The following is a 19,067-nucleotide window of genomic DNA, read 5'->3' as shown; positions in this document are numbered from 1 at the left end:
TGGGCTGTGCAGGCGCACTGGAGACACCTTGCGCAGAGCCTGCGCAGGATATCCTGGTCCGAGGAGGCGCACTGGAGACCAGGAGCGCTGAGCCGGCACCACCCTTCCTGACTGGATACCCCTCTTTACTCGGCAGGTAAGGAGAGCATGTACTGCATGCACCGGGCTGTGACTATGCACTGAAGGCACGGTGCGGAAAACAAGGCACTGGAACGTGACCAACTCCGCTCACCAACCCGTGCCTCTCGTGCTCTCGTCTCTGCCGTAACTCCTGATCTCTCCATCAGCCTCCGCCTGTTTCCATGCCAGGCTTTTGTCGCCTGCCATGATCTCCTCCCATGTCCACGATGTCCTAAACTCCCTTCTCTCCCGTGCCCAGGATCCCTTCTCCTCCTGGCCACGCTGCTTGGTCCTTTTGTGGTGGGTAGTTCTGTTACGGCTCTCGTCGGAATGAGTGGACCAAAGCGTAGCATGGAAAGTGTTCATGATTTTATTGATCAAAGAAACTCGAACAAAGTAACGAAAGCGAACAGTTCTGTCAGGTAGCAGATACAAAACAGAAAATAACTACCCACAAAACACAGCTGGGGAAAAGGCGGCCTAAGTATGACTCCCAATCAGAGACAACGATAAACAGCTGCCTCCGATTGGGAACCACACTCGGCCAAAAACAAAGAAACAGATAACATAGAATGCCCACCCCAAATCACACCCTGACCAAATAGAGAAATAAAACGGCTCTCTAAGCTCAGGGCGTCATTATCACCCGTATGTATTCCCCTGAGGTGGTGAATGAATACCTATGTAATGTTACTTTACCTTGATTAAATAATTTTTTAAAAACAAGTATTATTTTCCCAACCATGATGAGTGAGTAGGTAGAGCAGAATAATTGTGTGCGGTGTGATAATAAGTGTAGTAAGAAGTGATGATCATCTCACTATCGACGCTCCCAACACACCTCATGGCAGACAACCCTTGAATCCCGCTGGTATGTAACTCGAGACATTCTGTCTGCCTTAAAGTGGGATCAGGAGTGTTGATAGTGTGAAAAATGTATTTACAGTATTGTCTTTCTCTGCCAAACCCCACACACAAAACTGAGGCCAAACTGGGAAAAAAAGAGAGATCCTTATATTTTATTTCATTTCTTGCTGCTGTTTCGCATGTAAGGTACAGTGTCTTATTCCATTGCTCACTTATTTAAATAATGACATGGGAGAGAAATCTCTTTTTCTTAGGATACAGAAAGATTGTTGTATTTTATTAGCAGGGGTGAGTTGGGGGGGGTTTACAAGGACAGGGGGAATTCACACAGTGCTCACCAACAGACGGATAAACAGGGACGGACAGACGAGCAGTTCCCAGACCCACTCCTAACATTAAAAAACACACCGTAGTGTTACGAACAATTGTTTAGAAAACAACAACAACATTGGCAGAAAAACAGGAGGAGGAGGGAGGGGAACAGGAGGAGGAGGGAGGGGAACAGGAGGAGGAGAGAGGGGAACAGGAGGAGGAGGGAGGGGAACAGGAGGAGGAGAGAGGGGAACAGGAGGAGGAGGGAGGGGAACAGGAGGAGGAGGGAGGGGAACAGGAGGAGGAGAGAGGGGAACAGGAGGAGGAGGGAGGGGAACAGGAGGAGGAGAGAGGGGAACAGGAGGAGGGGAGAGGGGAACAGGAGGAGGGAGGGGAACAGGAGGAGGAGGGAGGGGAACAGGAGGAGGGAGGGGAACAGGAGGAGGAGGGAGGGGAACAGGAGGAGGAGAGAGGGGAACAGGAGGAGGAGGGAGGGGAACAGGAGGAGGGAGGGGAACAGGAGGAGGAGGGAGGGGAACAGGAGGAGGAGAGAGGGGAACAGGAGGAGGAGGGAGGGGAACAGGAGGAGGAGAGAGGGGAACAGGAGGAGGAGGGAGGGGAACAGGAGGAGGAGAGAGGGGAACAGGAGGAGGAGGGAGGGGAACAGGAGGAGGAGGGAGGGGAACAGGAGGAGGAGAGAGGGGAACAGGAGGAGGAGGGAGGGGAACAGGAGGAGGAGAGAGGGGAACAGGAGGAGGAGGGAGGGGAACAGGAGGAGGAGGGAGGGGAACAGGAGGAGGAGAGAGGGGAACAGGAGGAGGAGGGAGGGGAACAGGAGGAGGAGGGAGGGGAACAGGAGGAGGAGGGAGGGGAACAGGAGGAGGAGGGAGGGGAACAGGAGGAGGAGAGAGGGGAACAGGAGGAGGAGGGAGGGGAACAGGAGGAGGAGGGAGGGGAACAGGAGGAGGAGAGAGGGGAACAGGAGGAGGAGGGAGGGGAACAGGAGGAGGAGGGAGGGGAACAGGAGGAGGAGGGAGGGGGATTTGATTTTTTTTACCCCTGTAGAGGCCGTGGGAGATTATTCCACGTTTACTGGTGTCAGCGGTGGGATCTTTCTGTTATACCCATTGGGCCAGGGAGTGGTGGGAGTGGCTTGAGGGGCATGTTAAGTAGAAGATTGGTGGAGGGAGGGAGCGTGTCGAGAGGATGGCGGGGTGGAACAGGTGACAACGATGCCACACCGCTCGCCGGGGGAATCTAGATGCAGCTGCCATTTTGTTGTCGATAGAGGAGAGCGATACCGGTATTTTGTACATGACAGTGTATTAGCACATTTATAAACAGTGTCATAACAGTGTAGTAAACATTCGAAGAGTATTGGCAGTGTTGACTATGCTGTAGTCTTTTGGCAGAAAAAAAAGGCAGAGACGAAGAGGGGCACAGGGATCTGGCGTGATCGCCCTGTTCCTCTCCTTCTCGGTGGTTGGTCCTCTTGTCCTCAAGGCGATGTTGGATGAAAATACGGGATGAGGAATGGATGAGTTTTCAGATGCGGTTTCTTGTATGGTTTGTATGTGATTAGAGGGACTGGTGGAGGTAGGGAGGAGGAAAAAGAGGGGGAGGTAAGGGGGTGAGAAGTAAAGAATGGTTTGATAATTTAATAGTATGTCTCCTTTTCCACCCAGCCTAAAGAGAAAGGAAGGAGAAAATGAAGGGAATAGAGAGAAAGAGAGAGACAAATTATTAACAAAACAGCAAACATTTGTATCAGAGGGAGTGGTGGAAAAAGTATCCAATTTTCATACTTGAATAAAAGTAAATATACCATAATAGAAAATGACTAAAAGTGAAAGTCTCAAAATACTACCCTAAAAGTATTTGGTTTTAAATCTACTTAAGTATCAACAGTGAAGTATAAAAGGGTTAATCATTTAAAATTCCTTATATTAAGCAAACCTGACAGCAGCATTTCCTTGTTTAGATTTTTTTTTGTAGCATTATGTACAACAGTACCCACAATGCTCTGTGAAAGATACCCAGTTCTATCATAGTAAATGTTATTATGGGTACTGTAGTACGTCATACACAAGTCTATAGTGAGTACAGTAAGTGTGTTTGTGAGAGACTCGTACCTCCGGGGTTTCGGCGCAGGATGAGTTTTCGGATCTCATCGTAAACAAAGATGAGGAAACTGTACGGGAACGCACAGAACCACCAGCTGGGCCTGAGACAGAGAAAGAGAGAAAAAGACGGATGGAGAGAAAAAGGAAGAAAAAGCCAGAGGGCCATTCAGTTGAGTGAATAACTCTCCTTAAAAGAGGAAATCATTTCCCCATAGAATGGATTGAAATAGTCTCCAGTCCACACAGTGGTCCTTTACTGTCAAGTAACTGTCATATAAACGTCCCTCAGTAGAGGGTGCTGTTGCTCTGTGTGAATGAGAACAGAGGCTGGGGTACTCACTTGAGGGGGTACATCCTGAGAGCCACGTCCATGCCTGGGGTGTAGGACAGAAAAGCAGCCAGAGCTGTCTCCTCAAACAGACCAAAGATCAGGATCTTATTCCTGTAAACAAACAAATAATGAATCTCAACATTTATCCTAGCTATGAGAGAGACATAAAGTAGAGGGACTTCCATAACCTTACAAAATCTGAATAGAGACAAGAAGAGGTCTGCTTTTGAATCATGCCAAACGTCTGTGTCATTAGAGGACAGGTGCAAAGATAAAGGGTTCTGACCTCATGCCCTGCTGGAAGACAGAGTTGCGCCTGGTCTTGCAGATGATGACATCAGCCCACTGTACCACCACAATACTGACGAAGAAGGCTGTGTGACAGGTGTACTCCACTATCTTCCTCTGTTCATAGGTCTGGCATGCGAGGGAGAGGAAATCACAAGGAGGGAGGGTTAAAGAGCGAACTAAGTGGAGTAGAGGTAACTAAGTGGAACGTTGTGGTGATGACTAAGTGGAAAGTTGTGATGACTAAGCGGAAAGCTGTGGTGATGACTAAGTGGAAAGCTGTGATGACTATGCGGAAAGCTGTGGTGATGACTCAGAGAGCAATTCATTTAATAAGACTAATGAGGACTGGATGAAAGAAAATAAGATGACAGAGGGGTAAAAAAAAGTCAGGGTGAGTAAAGACGAGAGAAAGAAAGAGTAAAAATTTTTTTTTTTAAACAAAAACAAAAGAGAGAATGGAGGGTTGCGTACCCATTGCTGTCCGTAGCTGTCCTCTAGGTCGTTGTTGGAGCGGTCGTCCCAGTTTAGCCTGATGCCCACCAATAAAGAGGGAAGGAAACCATTCTCTGCCAGGATCACAAAGTAGGAGAAGAACCCTCCCAGAGCCTGGATCATCCCTACAGAGGCAGAGGGAGGAAGATGTCTTCGCTTTATTTACTCTGCCTATAGAACTAGAATTAGAATTAGGCCGGGAGTCAATCCACCGCAGACTAATGACCTGAACACAGGGATAGACTTAAAAACCCACCAATCTGTCCGTAGGCGATACTGATCAGCCTCTCGTTCACCAGTTTGTCCCTGGCTGGGTTCCTGGGCTGTCTCTTCATAATGTCACTCTCTGCTGCCTCGTAGGCCAGGGAGATCGCTGGCACCTGTAGGCATACAGTAGCGTTAGGAGAAAACGGTGGATGTCAATACACATTACAATAGACTGACTCTCTTTGTGGTGCAAAGGACAACAGACCAAAGCACACACTTGGATGAGACAACTGAACTCAAATTACGTACATACCCCAACCAGAAGCCATGGATTACAGGCAACATTCGCACTGAGCTAAAGGGTAGAGCTACCGCTCTCAAGGAGCAGGACTCTAACCCGGAAATCCCGCTATGCCCTCAGACGAACCATCAAACAGGCAAGGTGGCAATACAGGACGAACATCGAATCATACTACACCGGCTCCAACGCACGTCGGATGTGGCAGGGCTCGCAAACTATTACAGATCACAAAGGGAAGCACAGCCAAGAGCTGCCCAGTGACACGAGACTACCAGACGACCTAAATAACCGCAAGGCACAACAGAGGGTAGAGCGTACGGCCCAGTACATCCCCGGGGCCAAGCTTCCTGCCATCCACGACCTCTATACCAGGTAGTGTCAGAGGAAGGACCCTAAAAATGGTCAAAGACTCCAGCCACCCCAGTCATAGTCTAGGTCCAAGAAGCTTCTAAACATTTTTTACCCCACAGCCATAAGACTCCTGAACATCTAATCAAATGGCTACCCAGACTATTTGCATTACCCCCCCCCCCCCACCTCTCTGCTACGCTGCTGCTACTCTCTGTTACTATCTATGCATAGTCACATTAATAACTCTACATATTACCTGAATTACCTGGACACCGGTGTCTCCACACATTGACTCTGTACCGGTACCCCCTGTATATAGCCTCCACATTGACTCTGTACTGGTACCCCCTGTATATACAGTGCCTTGCGAAAGTATTCAGCCCCCTTGAACTTTGCGACCTTTTGCCACATTTCAGGCTTCAAACATAAAGATATAAAACTGTATTTTTTTGTGAAGAATCAACAACAAGTGGGACACAATCATGAAGTGGAACGACATTTATTGGATATTTCAAACTTTTTAACAAATCAAAAACTGAAAAATTGGGCGTGCAAAATTATTCAGCCCCTTTACTTTCAGTGCAGCAAACTCTCTCCAGAAGTTCAGTGAGGATCTCTGAATGATCCAATGTTGACCTAAATGACTAATGATGATACATACAATCCACCTGTGTGTAATCAAGTCTCCGTATAAATGCACCTGCACTGTGATAGTCTCAGAGGTCCGTTAAAAGCGCAGAGAGCATCATGAAGAACAAGGAACACACCAGGCAGGTTCGAGATACTGTTATGAAGAAGTTTAAAGCCGGATTTGGATACAAAAAGATTTCCCAAGCTTTAAACATCCCAAGGAGCACTGTGCAAGCGATAATATTGAAATGGAAGGAGTATCAGACCACTGCAAAAACCTACCAAGACCTGGCCGTCCCTCTAAACTTTCAGCTCATACAAGGAGAAGACTGATCAGAGATGCAGCCAAGAGGCCCATGATCACTCTGGATGAACTACAGAGATCTACAGCTGAGGTGGGAGACTCTGTCCATAGGACAACAATCAGTCGTATATTGCACAAATCTGGCCTTTATGGAAGAGTGGCAAGAAGAAAGCCATTTCTTAAAGATATCCATAAAAGTGTAGTTTAAAGTTTGCCACAAGCCACCTGGGAGACACACCAAACATGTGGAAGAAGGTGCTCTGGTCAGATGAAACCAAAATTGAACTTTTTGGCAACAATGCAAAACGTTATGTTTGGCGTAAAAGCAACACAGCTCATCACCCTGAACACACCATCCCCACTGTCAAACATGGTGGTGGCAGCATCATGGTTTGGGCCTGCTTTTCTTCAGCAGGGACAGGGAAGATGGTTAAAATTGATGGGAAGACCTGAGACTGGGACGGAGATTTGTCTTCCAACAAGACAATGATCCAAAACATAAAGCAAAATCTACAATGGAATGGTTCAAAAATAAACATATCCAGGTGTTAGAATGGCCAAGTCAAAGTCCAGACCTGAATCCAATCGAGAATCTGTGGAAAGAACTGAAAACTGCTGTTCACAAATGCTCTCCATCCAACCTCACTGAGGTCGAGCTGTTTTGCAAGGAGGAATGGGAAAAAATGTCAGTCTCTCGATGTGCAAAACTGATAGAGACATACCCCAAGCGACTTACAGCTGTAATCGCAGCAAAAGGTGGCGCTACAAAGTATTAACTTAAGGGGGCTGAATCATTTTGCACACCCAATTTTTCAGTGTTTGATTTGTTAAAAAAGTTTGAAATATCCAATAAATGTCGTTCCACTTCATGATTGTGTCCCACTTGTTGTTGATTCTTCACAAAAAAATAAAGTTTTATATCTTTATGTTTGAAGCCTGAAATGTGGCAAAAGGTCGCAAAGTTCAAGGGGGCCGAATACTTTCGCAAGGCACTGTAGCCTCCACATTGACTCTGTACTGGTACCCCCTGTATATAGCCTCCACATTGACTCTGTACTGGTACCCCCTGTATATAGCCTCCACATTGACTCTGTACCGGTACCCCCTGTATTTAGCCTCCACATTGACTCTGTACCGGTACCCCCTGTATATAGCCTCCACATTGACTCTGTACTGGTACCCCCTGTATATAGCCTCCACATTGACTCTGTACTGGTACCTCCTGTATATAGCCTCCACATTGACTCTGAACTGGTACCCCCTGTATATAGCCTCCACTTTGACTCTGTACTGGTACCCCCTGTATATAGCCTCCACATTGACTCTGTACCGGTACCCCCTGTATATAGCCTCCACATTGACTCTGTACCGGTACCCCCTGTATATAGCCTCCACATTGACTCTGTACCGGTACCCCCTGTATATAGCCTCCACATTGACTCTGTACTGGTACCTCCTGTATATAGCCTCCACATTGACTCTGTACTGGTACCCCCTGTATATAGCCTCCACATTGACTCTGTACTGGTACCCCCTGTATATAGCCTCCACATTGACTCTGTACTGGTACCTCCTGTATATAGCCTCCACATTGACTCTGTACCGGTACCCCCTGTATATAGCCTCCACATTGACTCTGTACTGGTACCCCCTGTATATAGCCTCCACATTGACTCTGTACTGGTACCCCCTGTATATAGCCTCCACATTGACTCTGTACTGGCACCTCCTGTATATAGCCTCCACATTGACTCTGTACTGGTACCCCCTGTATATAGCCTCCACATTGACTCTGTACTGGTACCCCTGTATATAGCCTCCACATTGACTCTGTACTGGTACCTCCTGTATATAGCCTCCACATTGACTCTGTACTGGTACCTCCTGTATAAAGCCCCACTATTGTTGTTTACCGCTGCTCTTTAACCTCTTGAACCTCTGGGGGCAGTATTTCATTTTTGGATGAAAAACGTTCCCGTTTTAAACAAGATATTTTGTCACGAAAAGATGCTCGACTATGCATATAATTGACAGCTTTGGAAAGAAAACACTGACGTTTCCAAAACTGAAAAGATATTGTCTGTGAGTGCCACAGAACTAATGCTACAGGCGAAACCAAGATGAAATTTCATACAGGAAGTGAGCCAGATTTTGAATGCGCTGTGTTCCAATGTCTCCTTATATGGCTGTGAATGCGCAAGGAATGAGCCTACACTTTCTGTCGTTTCCCCAAGGTGTCTGCAGCATTGTGACGTATTTGTAGGCATATCATTGGAAAATTGACCATAAGAGACTACATTTACCAGGTGTCCGCTTGGTGTCCTCCGTCAAAACTATTGCGTAATCTCCAGGTGCGTGCATTTTTCCATTTTGTTTAGAGGAGAAACCAAACTGCCACGAGTGATTTATCATCGAATAGATATGTGAAAAACACCTTGAGGATTGATTCTAAACAACGTTTGCCATGTTTCTGTCGATATTATGGAGTTAATTTGGAAAAAAGTTTGCCGTTGTAATGACTGAATTTTCGTTTTTTTTTCTTAGCCAAACGTGATGAACAAAACGGAGCGATTTCTCCTACACAAATAATCTTTTTGGAAAAACTGAACAGTTGCTATCTAACTGAGAGTCTCCTCATTGAAAACATCCGAAGTTCTTCAAAGGTAAATGATTTTATTTGAATGCTTGTTTTTGTGAAAATGTTGCCTGTTGAATGCTAGGCTTAATGCTATGCTAGCTATCAATACTCTTACACAAATGCTTGTATAGCTATGGTTTAAAAGCATTTTTTGAAAATCTGAGATCAAATCAAATCAAATTTATTTATATAGCCCTTCGTACATCAGCTGATATCTCAAAGTGCTGTACAGAAACCCAGCCTAAAACCCCAAACAGCAAGCAATGCAGGTGTAGAAGCACGGTGAAGATGGCAGGTGGAGATGACAGTGTTGTTAACAAAAGGTTAAGCTTGTGAGCCAATATATTTATTTCATTTCATTTGCGATTTTCATGAATAGTTAACGTTGCGTTATGGTAATCCCGGATACGGGATTGCTCGTCGCAACAGGTTAATTCATTATTTGTTATTCTTATCTCTTACTTTTTGGGGGGTACTTTCTTAAAACTGCATTGTTGGTAAGTAAGCATCTCACTACTACACCTGTTGTATTCGGGGGCATGTGACGAATGCAACTTGATTTGATTTGAAATGGTATAAATTGAACAAACTACAATTTGCCTGTGTGTGTGTGTGTATGTGCCATGCATGTGTGGGTGTGTGTGTGTGTCACCATGTCGGTTCCCAGGTCGATGCAGAGGATGGTGATGGTCCCTAAGGGCAGTGGGATGTTGACCAGGATGAAGAAGAGGAAGGGGGTGATCTCAGGGATGTTACTGGTCAGGGTGTAGGCAATGGACTTCTTCAGGTTGTCAAAGATCAGACGTCCTGGAGGGTCACGAGAGAAAAAGCTTGTATAGGCTAGCCCAGGACGACATCATTACACATCCTATTTTCATACAATAGGCTCATCTTGCAGATAGGTTACTTTCGAAACGGCACCTTTCCTTTTGTCTCTAAATATTCCATTACCTCTCTTGTCTGGTCTCCTTCTCTACTCTCGCTGACCTTTCTTACTCTCTTCCTCCTACCTGTTGTTCACACCACCCCCATTCTCTCCTTCAGTTTCATCCTGCATACAGATGTGGGATTTTAATTTGAGCCAGTTTGCTACAGCAGGAAAATAATCCTGCAGCAACAGGAAATGTGAATTATTGTGTGGATTATAATTAATGGGCATTTTTGTAGGGGTTGGTACATTTCTCGTAAGGGAAAATCAAGTCTGGCATTTCAAAGTGGAAATTACAAACTTCAGAAGACTTTAAAAAAATCTATAATAAATTTACATTTTTCATTTCTTGCGCTGCAGAAAAGTTCTCCTGCAACAGTGTGGTCAAATTAAGATCCTGCATCTGTATACCTCTTTCCCTCCTACCTTTCTCCTCCCTGCTTCTTTCCCTCGTTTTCCCTCCCTCCTTCCCTTCTTTCCTCACTCCTTCTCTCCCTCTGTCCCTCTGTCCCTCACCCTCTTCCACTCCGGTGACGATGGAGGCAAAGTTGTCGTCCAGCAGGATCATGTCAGCGGCTTGTTTGGACACGTCTGAGCCGGAGATCCCCATGGCGACGCCGATGTCAGCCTTCTTCAGGGCAGGAGAGTCGTTCACACCATCACCAGTCACAGCCACGATGGCACCCTGAAAGACAGGTTAGTGAAAATTGTTAAAAGCCTCCTAGAAAAAGCCTTCAAATTCTATCTACTACTGTATGAGAATCTGTCGTGGAGAATCTGTTTCTTCAGATTTCTACACTTCAAAGTCCTTTCATGTCAAGGAAGCCAGACGTGTCTGGTTGTGTGCATGTGTGTGTGCACATTGCATGACTGTCTGTGTGTGTGTGTGTGTGCACATTGCATGACTGTCTCTGTGTGCGTGTGTGTGTGTGTGCGCCCGTGTGTGCGTGTGTGCGTGCGCCCCTCACCTGTCTCTGGCAACCCTCCACGATGATGAGTTTCTGCTGGGGGGAGGTCCTGGCGAACACAATCTCAGTGTGGTTCCTCAGGATCTCATCCATCTGGTCCTGAGACAGATCCTTCAGGTCTGTCCCGTGGATCACACACGCCTTGGCATCCCTGGAACGCACACACACACACAGGAAGACACTGCGTCCAACAACAACATTGACGAATACGCTGATTCGGTGAGCGAGTTCATTAGAGGGTACATTGAAGATGTCGTTCCCATAGCAACGATTAAAACATTCCAAAACCAGAAACCATGGATTGATGGCAGCATTCGCGTGAAAATGAAAGCGCAAACCACTGCTTTTAACCAGGGCAAGGTCACCGAAAACATGACAGAATACAAACAGTGTAGCTATTCCCTCCGCAAGGCAATCAAACAAGCTAAGCGTCAGTATAGAGACAAAGTAGAGTCGCAATTCAACGGCTCAGACACAAGAGGTATGCACAGACCAGGTTGGCTGGTGTGTTTACGGACATATTCAATCAAGCCTTATCCCAGTCTGCTGTTCCCACATGCTTCAAGAGGGCCACCATTGTTCCTGTTCCCAAGAAAGGTAACTGGGCTAAACGACAAGCACTCACTTCCGTCATCATGAAGTGCTTTGAGAGACTAGTCAAGGACCATATCACCTCCACCATACCTGACACCCTAGACCCACTCCAATTTGCTTACCGCCCAAATAGGTCCACAGATGATGCAATCTCAACCACACTGCACACTGCCCTAACCCATCTGGACAAGAGGAATACCTATGTGAGAATGCTGTTCATCGAATACAGCTCAGCATTTAACACCATAGTACCCTCCAAACTCGTCATCAAGCTCGAGACCCTGGGTCTCGACCCCGCCCTGTGCAACTGGGTACTGGACTTCCTGACGGGCCGCCCCCAGGTGGTGTGGGTAGGTAACAACATCTCCACCCCGCTGATCCTCAACACTGGGGCCCCACAAGGGTGCGTTCTGAGCCCTCTCCTGTACTCCCTGTTCACCAACGACTGCGTGGCCATGCACGCCTCCAATTCAATCATCAAGTTTGCGGACGACACTACAGTGGTAGGCTTGATTACCAACAACGACGAGACTGCCTACAGGGAGGAGGTGAGGGCCCTCGGAGTGTGGTGTCAGGAAAATAACCTCACACTCAACGTCAACAAAACTAAGGAGATGATTGTGGACTTCAGGAAACAGCAGAGGGAGCACCCCCCTATCCACATCGATGGGACAGTAGTGGAGAGGGTAGTAAGTTTTAAGTTCCTCGGCATACACATCACAGACAAACTGAATTGGTCCACCCACACAGACAGCATCGTGAAGAAGGCGCAGCAGCGCCTCTTCAACCTCAGGAGGCTGAAGAAATTTGGCTTGTCACCAAAAGCACTCACAAACTTCTATAGATGCACAATCGAGAGCATCCTGTCGGGCTGTATCACCACCTTCCGATGTCACAGGAAGGCCATAAAGATCATCAAGGACAACAACCACCCGAGCCACTGCCTGTTCACCCCGCTATAATCCAGAAGGCGAGGTCAGTACAGGTGCATCAAAGCAGGGACCGAGAGACTGAAAAACAGCTTCTATCTCATGGCCATCAGACTGTTAAACAGCCACCACTAACATTGAGTGGCTGCTGCCAACACACTGACTCAACTCCAGCCACTTTAATAATGGGAATTGATGGAAATTGATGTAAAATGTATCACTAGCCACTTTAAACAATGCTACTTGATATAATGTTTACATACCCTACATTACTCATCTCATATGTATATGTATATACTGTACTCTATATCATCTACTGCATATTTATGTAATACATGTATCACTACCCACTTTAAACTATGCCACTTTGTTTACATACCCTACATTACTCATCTCATACGTTTATACTGTACTCGATACCATCGACTGCATCTTGCCTATGCCGTCCTGTACCATCACTCATTCATATATCTTTATGTACATATTCTTTATCCCTTTACACTTGTGTGTATAAGGTAGTAGCTGTGGAATTGTTAGGTTAGATTACTCGTTGGTTATTACTACATTGTCAGAACTAGAAGCACAAGCATTTCGCTACACTCGCATTAACATCTGCTAACCATGTGTATGTGACAAATAAATTTGATTTGATTTGAGTGAGAGTACGGTTGGTATCACTGAGACAGACACACACAGAACTGCAGAAGGTTTGTAGTTCATATGCTTATGCCAGTAATTGGGTGCGACTGGCTGACTGACTGCTTGGTAAAGTACACCGAGCGTACAAAACATTAGGAACACCTTCCTAATATTGAGTTGCACCCCCTTTTGCCCTCAGAACAGCCTCAATTTATCTGGACAAGGTGTCGAAAGCGTTCCACAGGGATGCTGGTCCATGTTGACTCCAACGCTTCCCACAGTTGTGTCAAGTTGTCTGGATGTCCTTTGGGTGGTGGGCCATTCTTGATACACACTGGAAAGTGTTGAGTGTGAAGAACCCAGCAGCGTTGCAGTTCTTGACACAAACCGGAGTGCCTGGCACCGACTACCATACCCGTTAACAGTCACGGAAATCATCTGTCTTGCCCGTGAACGGCACACATGCACAATCCATGTCTCAATTGTCACAGGGCTTAAAAATCCTTCTTAAACCGCTCTCCTCCCCTTCATCTACACTGATTGAAGTGGATTTAACAAGTAGCATCAATAAGGGAGCACAGCTTTCACCTGGATTCACCTGTTAGTCTATGTCATGGAAAGAGCAGGTGTTCCTAATGTGGTGTCCACTCACTGTATATATGTGTGAAAGCAAGATAGATAAAGTATGCTCACACACACACACACTCTCTCTCTCTCTCTCTCTCTCTCCTTACCTGGGATTGACCTGGCTGACAGGGATATTGAGGCGAGAGGCGATGTCCTCCACGGTCTCGTTGCCCTCGGAGATGATGCCCACGCCCTTGGCGATAGCCTTGGCTGTGATTGGATGATCGCCGGTCACCATGATGACTTTGATGCCAGCGGAGCGACATTTTCCCACGGCGTCGGGCACGGCGGCACGGGGAGGGTCAATCATGGACATGAGGCCCACGAAGCACAGGCTCTCTGTGGTGAAGTTGACGTCGTCACAGTCGAAGGCAAAGCCCTTGGGGTACTGGTCCTCGGGCATTAGCAGGTGGCAGAAGCCTGGGGAGGGACAGTATTAGAATTGGTATTATTGTCAGTATTCGTGTATGCATTCTGAAAGGCCTCTTTAGGTTCCCATTTCTTACCCTCTTCTCATCCCTCCCTCCCCCTCTCTTACCCGAGTACTCTCCCTCCTAGTCCTCCCGGCTCCGTGCAAGCGCCCTGGGACTTCCTACACCTCTCTCCCACCCTCTTGTTGACCCAGGACTCCCTGACTCATCCCTCCTCTGTCCTCTCTCCCTCCTGTCTCACCGAGTACTCTCTCCCCCAGTCCTCCCAGCTCCATGTAGGCGTTCTGGAAGGCCTCCTTCATCTCCTCGTCCATGGGCTGCTCCTTGCCCTGGATCAAGATGGAGGAGCAGCGGTCCAGGATCCTCTCTGGCGCTCCCTTCATCACCAGCAGGTAGCGGTTGTCGTTCTCGTCCTCCGTCTCATGCACAGAGAGCTGGGGGGAGGGGCAAGGGGTGGAGCACAATCACACACTTGTTGTTCAGCCTCTTATACAAAGTCCTTACACAAACTGTTTATATAAGGATTTTAAAAAACCTTGATTTCCCTGACCCGAGCTTCGACCCTAACCTGGACCCAGGTACGACCAGGGTCTGACCCACACCTAGACCTAGAGCGGTGTGCATCCAGCCGATTCAGGGTCGCTTTTGCCTTTTATAACACAGCGAATGAGATCACACGGATAGGTGTAACCTGATCCTAGATCAGCACTCCTACTCTGAGACAATTTGATACATGCAGCCCCAGGGATCCAGGGTGCGCACTTGCTCTCCATATTGGTCCCTCACCTGGTACTTGTTGGTGGAGTTGAAGGGGATCTCGGCCACCTTCTTGTTCTTCTCCCTCATCTGCCTGACGCTGCCGCAGGACAGCTCGATACATTTCAGCAGCGCGGACTCTGAGGCGTCGCCCGCCACGTCCCTCTTCAGGATGGGCAGCTGGTCCTGAGCCGCTTTGAACTGCGCCCGGTTACACAGGGCCGCCACGCGCGCCAGCGCCAACCACGTCTCCGAGCTCTTGTCGAATGAGGCGCCTGGGGAGAAGAGAGGGAGGAAGAGTTGTTAGTGGCAGACACATGGTTGTTGCATTCCTGTGCTCACAGGCAGCCCTGAAGCCTTCATCAAGGCCTGCATGAATACACGTACTACCATCAAAGAAAATGCAAATCCTTTGATACAAGATGTTACAAACAACATCAGGCCAATCTTTGATGGCCTAGTTATTCCCTAACACAGTGGTCTGAAACTTCTGACTCGGGTGCCACATCAGGCCTGCAAACCACATTTTGCTGGTTTGCAAAATTGTATCTAATTCCAGCGACTACAAGACTATCTAAATCACCTAAACTGGTGCCGCCATATGAATAACTGTGATCACAATAAGATGTATTGACTTTGATGTTATATAGTAAAGAACATAAACAACGAGTTCAGTGAACTTAAACCCATCTCTCCTACCAGACTGGTCCTCAGTGGTGTCGGCCTCGTGGATCTGGTTGTCGAACCACATGTGGGCCACGGTCATCCTGTTCTGGGTCAGGGTGCCAGTCTTATCAGAGCAGATGGTGGAGGTGGAGCCCAGGGTCTCCACAGCCTCAAGGTTCTTCACCAGGCAGTTCTTACGAGCCATACGCTTAGCGGTCAGGGTCAGACACACCTGAGAGAGAGAAGAAGAAGAAGAGAGACAGAGAAAAGAGAGAGAAAGGAGAGAGAAAAGAGAGAGACAGAGAAAGGAGAGAGAAAGGAGAGAGAAAAGAGAGAGAGAGAGAAAGGAGGGAGAAAAGAGAGAGACAGAGAAAGCAACAGAGATTGCGAAAAGAAGACAGGGTTGGAAGAAAGTAACAAATAGAGAATGGGAGAACATGAGAGAAAAGATTAGTACCGAATCATGAAAGTGAAAACATGGGATGCACAACTCCAGGTGCAGACGCCCTAGACCCTCAAACCAATCAACGACTTACTTGCATCTGCAGAGAAGAAACCCATGACCAACCAATACAAGATAACTACACACTTACCCTTGAGACCTGGAGTTGTACAAACCCCCGTCATTCCACCCCCCCCCCCCCCGCTCCCCATCACAGTAAAATGCACTAGAGCCAAACAAATACTACAGTATATTTCACAGCCCAGAAGGGAAATGCAGAAGGATAGAAAGAAAGAGAAGGAAAGCCAAGCACAGAGTAAAAAGCAGTGAAAGGCAGGCGCAGAGTGTTTCATGCGACTTTCAAAATGGCAAAACGTATCATGGGCCATACAGGCTACTAGCCAAGCAGCAAGAGTGGCAACAGCCCAGCATTTACATGAGCCTAGCATTTATCAGTCTCTCTTAACAGTTGTCATAGAAGACAACTGACCGGGGGGAGTCACTGACACTGAATGACGCAGGTGTAGAGAGAGCCTGAAAAAGAGACACAGGCACAAAGAGGGAAGAAGAGAGAAGAAGAGAGAGATACAGGTGCACAGAAATCAATGGGCTGTGGAGAGAGAAGAGAGGAGAGAGAGAGGAGAGAGAGAGAAGAAAGAAGAGAGAGAAGAGAGAGAGAGAAGAGAGGAGAGAGAAGAGAGAGAAGAGAGAGAGAGAGAAGAGAGAGAGAAGAGAGAAGAGAGAGAGAAGAGAGAGATACACCACCACAACCATCAAAGAAGACACAAGCGCCTCTATTATTACAGACAGACGGATAACCACGCAGCGATACTGGAACACATGGAAATATTAGCGCAGAGATATAACACACAGAGTAAGAGACCGACAGACACAGAGGTACAGCACAAGACACCGACACAGAGGAAAAAGAAGAACACAGACAAACACACAGTCCACTCTTCACTACCCCCCCAACTTCCCCTCGCAACTCCGTCCACCACACCACACAACACGATACTAAAATCCACCAAAATATCCCCTCACAGTGACAGTAGCCAGCAGGCCCTCGGGCACGTTGGCCACGATGATGCCGATGAGGAAGATGACGGCCTCCAGCCAGGTGTAGCCCAGGCAGACGGCCAGGATGAAGAAGGTGATGCCCAGGAACACGGCCACGCCTGTGATCAGGTGGATGAAATGCTCAATCTCCTTGGCGATGGGGGTCTTGCCCGACTCCAGGCCGGAGGTGAGGGTGGCGATACGGCCCATGACGGTACGGTCGCCGGTGCACACCACGATGCCACGCGCCGTGCCTGGTGACGGTGGGGAGAAGAGACGGACGTTAGATGACTTTACTTGCATGTTATATTGGTGTATTGTCAAAGATTGTGTAAAATGATAAGTTACCCCCATTCAGCGAAAAGCACTTTGAGGAAAAACTCAAAGTGCAAATCAAATGTTTTTAATAATCATTTTTTTGTATCACTCCCTTATAGTAAATGTCCCGAAAGTAATCATTCAAAAAATTATAATACTGAACTGCTGAAGTGTTCTTTACTGAAATGCCACGGAAGTATTTCTTATCGCCACCAATGCAGGTGCCATACACTGTTCTGACCACATGGGGGCGGCATATACCATTCTATGAAGTAAATCCTAGTTCTTTAGTATATTTGGGGCCTACAGGTAACCAGTGCCTGGCCTTAGCTTCATCAGACAACTAAGGCCTAGAGTCAATCAGATCAGCGTTAACCTGCCGTAACCGACAATTGCATTCCATATCCTCGTTTTTTTTGTTTCGGCAATGTTGGAGGTGTAACTGCGTTGGAGCTGTCAAATCGGTGAGCGGCTGCTCTCGCGGTCATCGTCACGAAACCACAGCCATCCCACTCGCTTTTAGAAGTTTCCAAAGAGAAAGTGTAGGCTCTATAAAAAATAATGACACTCAAATTGAGAAAAATCTGTCAACAAAACAAAGAAGTATTTATACGAGCCGAAACGAGGTGTGGATTACGTTGCAACATGGTCGCATGGGATGTTTCACTAATGCATCCAACGGGAAATGTCCGCGGCAGGTATTAACACACAGGCCGATCGTGGATTCGACCGCTCCAACGCAGTTACGCCTCCGACGTCGCCTTAAAACAAAAACAAATATACGCTACGCAGTTGTCGCTTACCGCAGGTCAAAGCTGAACTGGCTGAATCTTCGCCATTCCTCCTCTATTGACACTTCCATTAGACCACTGAGCCATAAGTGGAAGCTAAGCTAATATTGACACCAGATGGAGTGTTCTCAAAGACGAAGCGCTGTGGGCAGATGGGAAGGGAAAAGGGGGCAGCCGGGGAGTTCAAAGAAGGGAGGAAGGGAGAGGTGAAAGAAAGAAGGAGAGCGAGACAGAGTGTGCGTGGGCGCTGGGTTGGGTGCTTGTTAAAATGGTGGGTGCCTTGTTGCCATGGCAGCCAGCATTTTTCACCTTAAAACCCGCTCAGAGGTGGATAAAGAGAAGAAGAATGAGGAAACAGGAAGAAAAAGCAGCAATGGAAAGACGACATGTAGAGTGATGGGGCAATGATGGTTAAGACGACAACAATGATTATGATGATGATGATGGCGATGAGAAGAAGGAAATGGGCCAAGAGGAAGAGGGGGATGGGGACGATGCAGTTGCCAAGGCGACCGTACCTTCAACACAGTTGGTGGAGAAGAAAGCGACATTGCGGGTCTCCAGAGGGTTGTCATGGGTACAGTCAGGTGACCTGCTCTGGGGTTCTGATTCACCAGTCAGGGAGGAGTTATCCACCTATAGGAGAAGGACAAAATCCAGGGAACTTGATTACAATTTTAAAAAGCTTGTATGTAAAATGTGTAGTGTGTGTGTGTGTGTGTGTGTGTGTGTGTGTGTGTGTGTGTGTGAGATCCATTTGTATTGATCAGTTTGTATTACTATCCTCGTGGGTACAGGAAATCCTCAAAAGTCCCCACAAGGATAGTAAAACAAGGAACATTCTCCAAAGGTTATTTTAAGTTTAGGGGTTAGGTTTACAATTAGGGGTAGGGTTAGAATTAGGGTTAGGTTTTTTTAAATTTGATTTTTTTATGGAAATCAATTTTTTGGT

General features: G+C 47.2%; 1 protein-coding gene across 4 annotated transcripts in view; it reads right to left on the bottom strand.

Annotated features, from left to right (window-relative positions):
• Positions 1-1,112: 1,112 nt before the first annotated feature.
• The window catches only part of LOC109907540 (sodium/potassium-transporting ATPase subunit alpha-3), a 36,163-nt gene continuing 18,208 nt past the window's right edge, over positions 1,113-19,067 (bottom strand). The window contains exons 8-22 of one of the 4 annotated variants that reach the window (XM_031793629.1): positions 18,634-18,751; positions 16,992-17,260; positions 15,539-15,737; positions 14,870-15,114; positions 14,325-14,517; positions 13,760-14,072; positions 10,864-11,014; positions 10,412-10,580; positions 9,620-9,774; positions 4,793-4,916; positions 4,516-4,661; positions 4,040-4,170; positions 3,763-3,864; positions 3,432-3,523; positions 1,113-2,985 (exon numbers count right to left, since the gene is read on the bottom strand). In XM_031793629.1, coding sequence (XP_031649489.1) covers positions 2,957-2,985; positions 3,432-3,523; positions 3,763-3,864; positions 4,040-4,170; positions 4,516-4,661; positions 4,793-4,916; positions 9,620-9,774; positions 10,412-10,580; positions 10,864-11,014; positions 13,760-14,072; positions 14,325-14,517; positions 14,870-15,114; positions 15,539-15,737; positions 16,992-17,260; positions 18,634-18,751 — 2,436 coding nt within the window. In that variant the 3' untranslated portion in view covers positions 1,113-2,956. Of the gene's footprint in view, positions 2,986-3,431; positions 3,524-3,762; positions 3,865-4,039; positions 4,171-4,515; positions 4,662-4,792; positions 4,917-9,619; positions 9,775-10,411; positions 10,581-10,863; positions 11,015-13,759; positions 14,073-14,324; positions 14,518-14,869; positions 15,115-15,538; positions 15,738-16,437; positions 16,547-16,991; positions 17,261-17,487; positions 18,068-18,127; positions 18,364-18,633; positions 18,752-19,067 lie in introns of those variants that run through there. The other 3 variants (XM_031793630.1, XM_031793631.1, XM_031793632.1) reach the window with 3 other exon arrangements.

Source organism: Oncorhynchus kisutch, linkage group LG17, assembly GCF_002021735.2.
Source record: "Oncorhynchus kisutch isolate 150728-3 linkage group LG17, Okis_V2, whole genome shotgun sequence".
NCBI lineage: Eukaryota > Metazoa > Chordata > Actinopteri > Salmoniformes > Salmonidae > Oncorhynchus > Oncorhynchus kisutch.
This window is presented reverse-complemented; position numbering and strand designations above follow the sequence as displayed.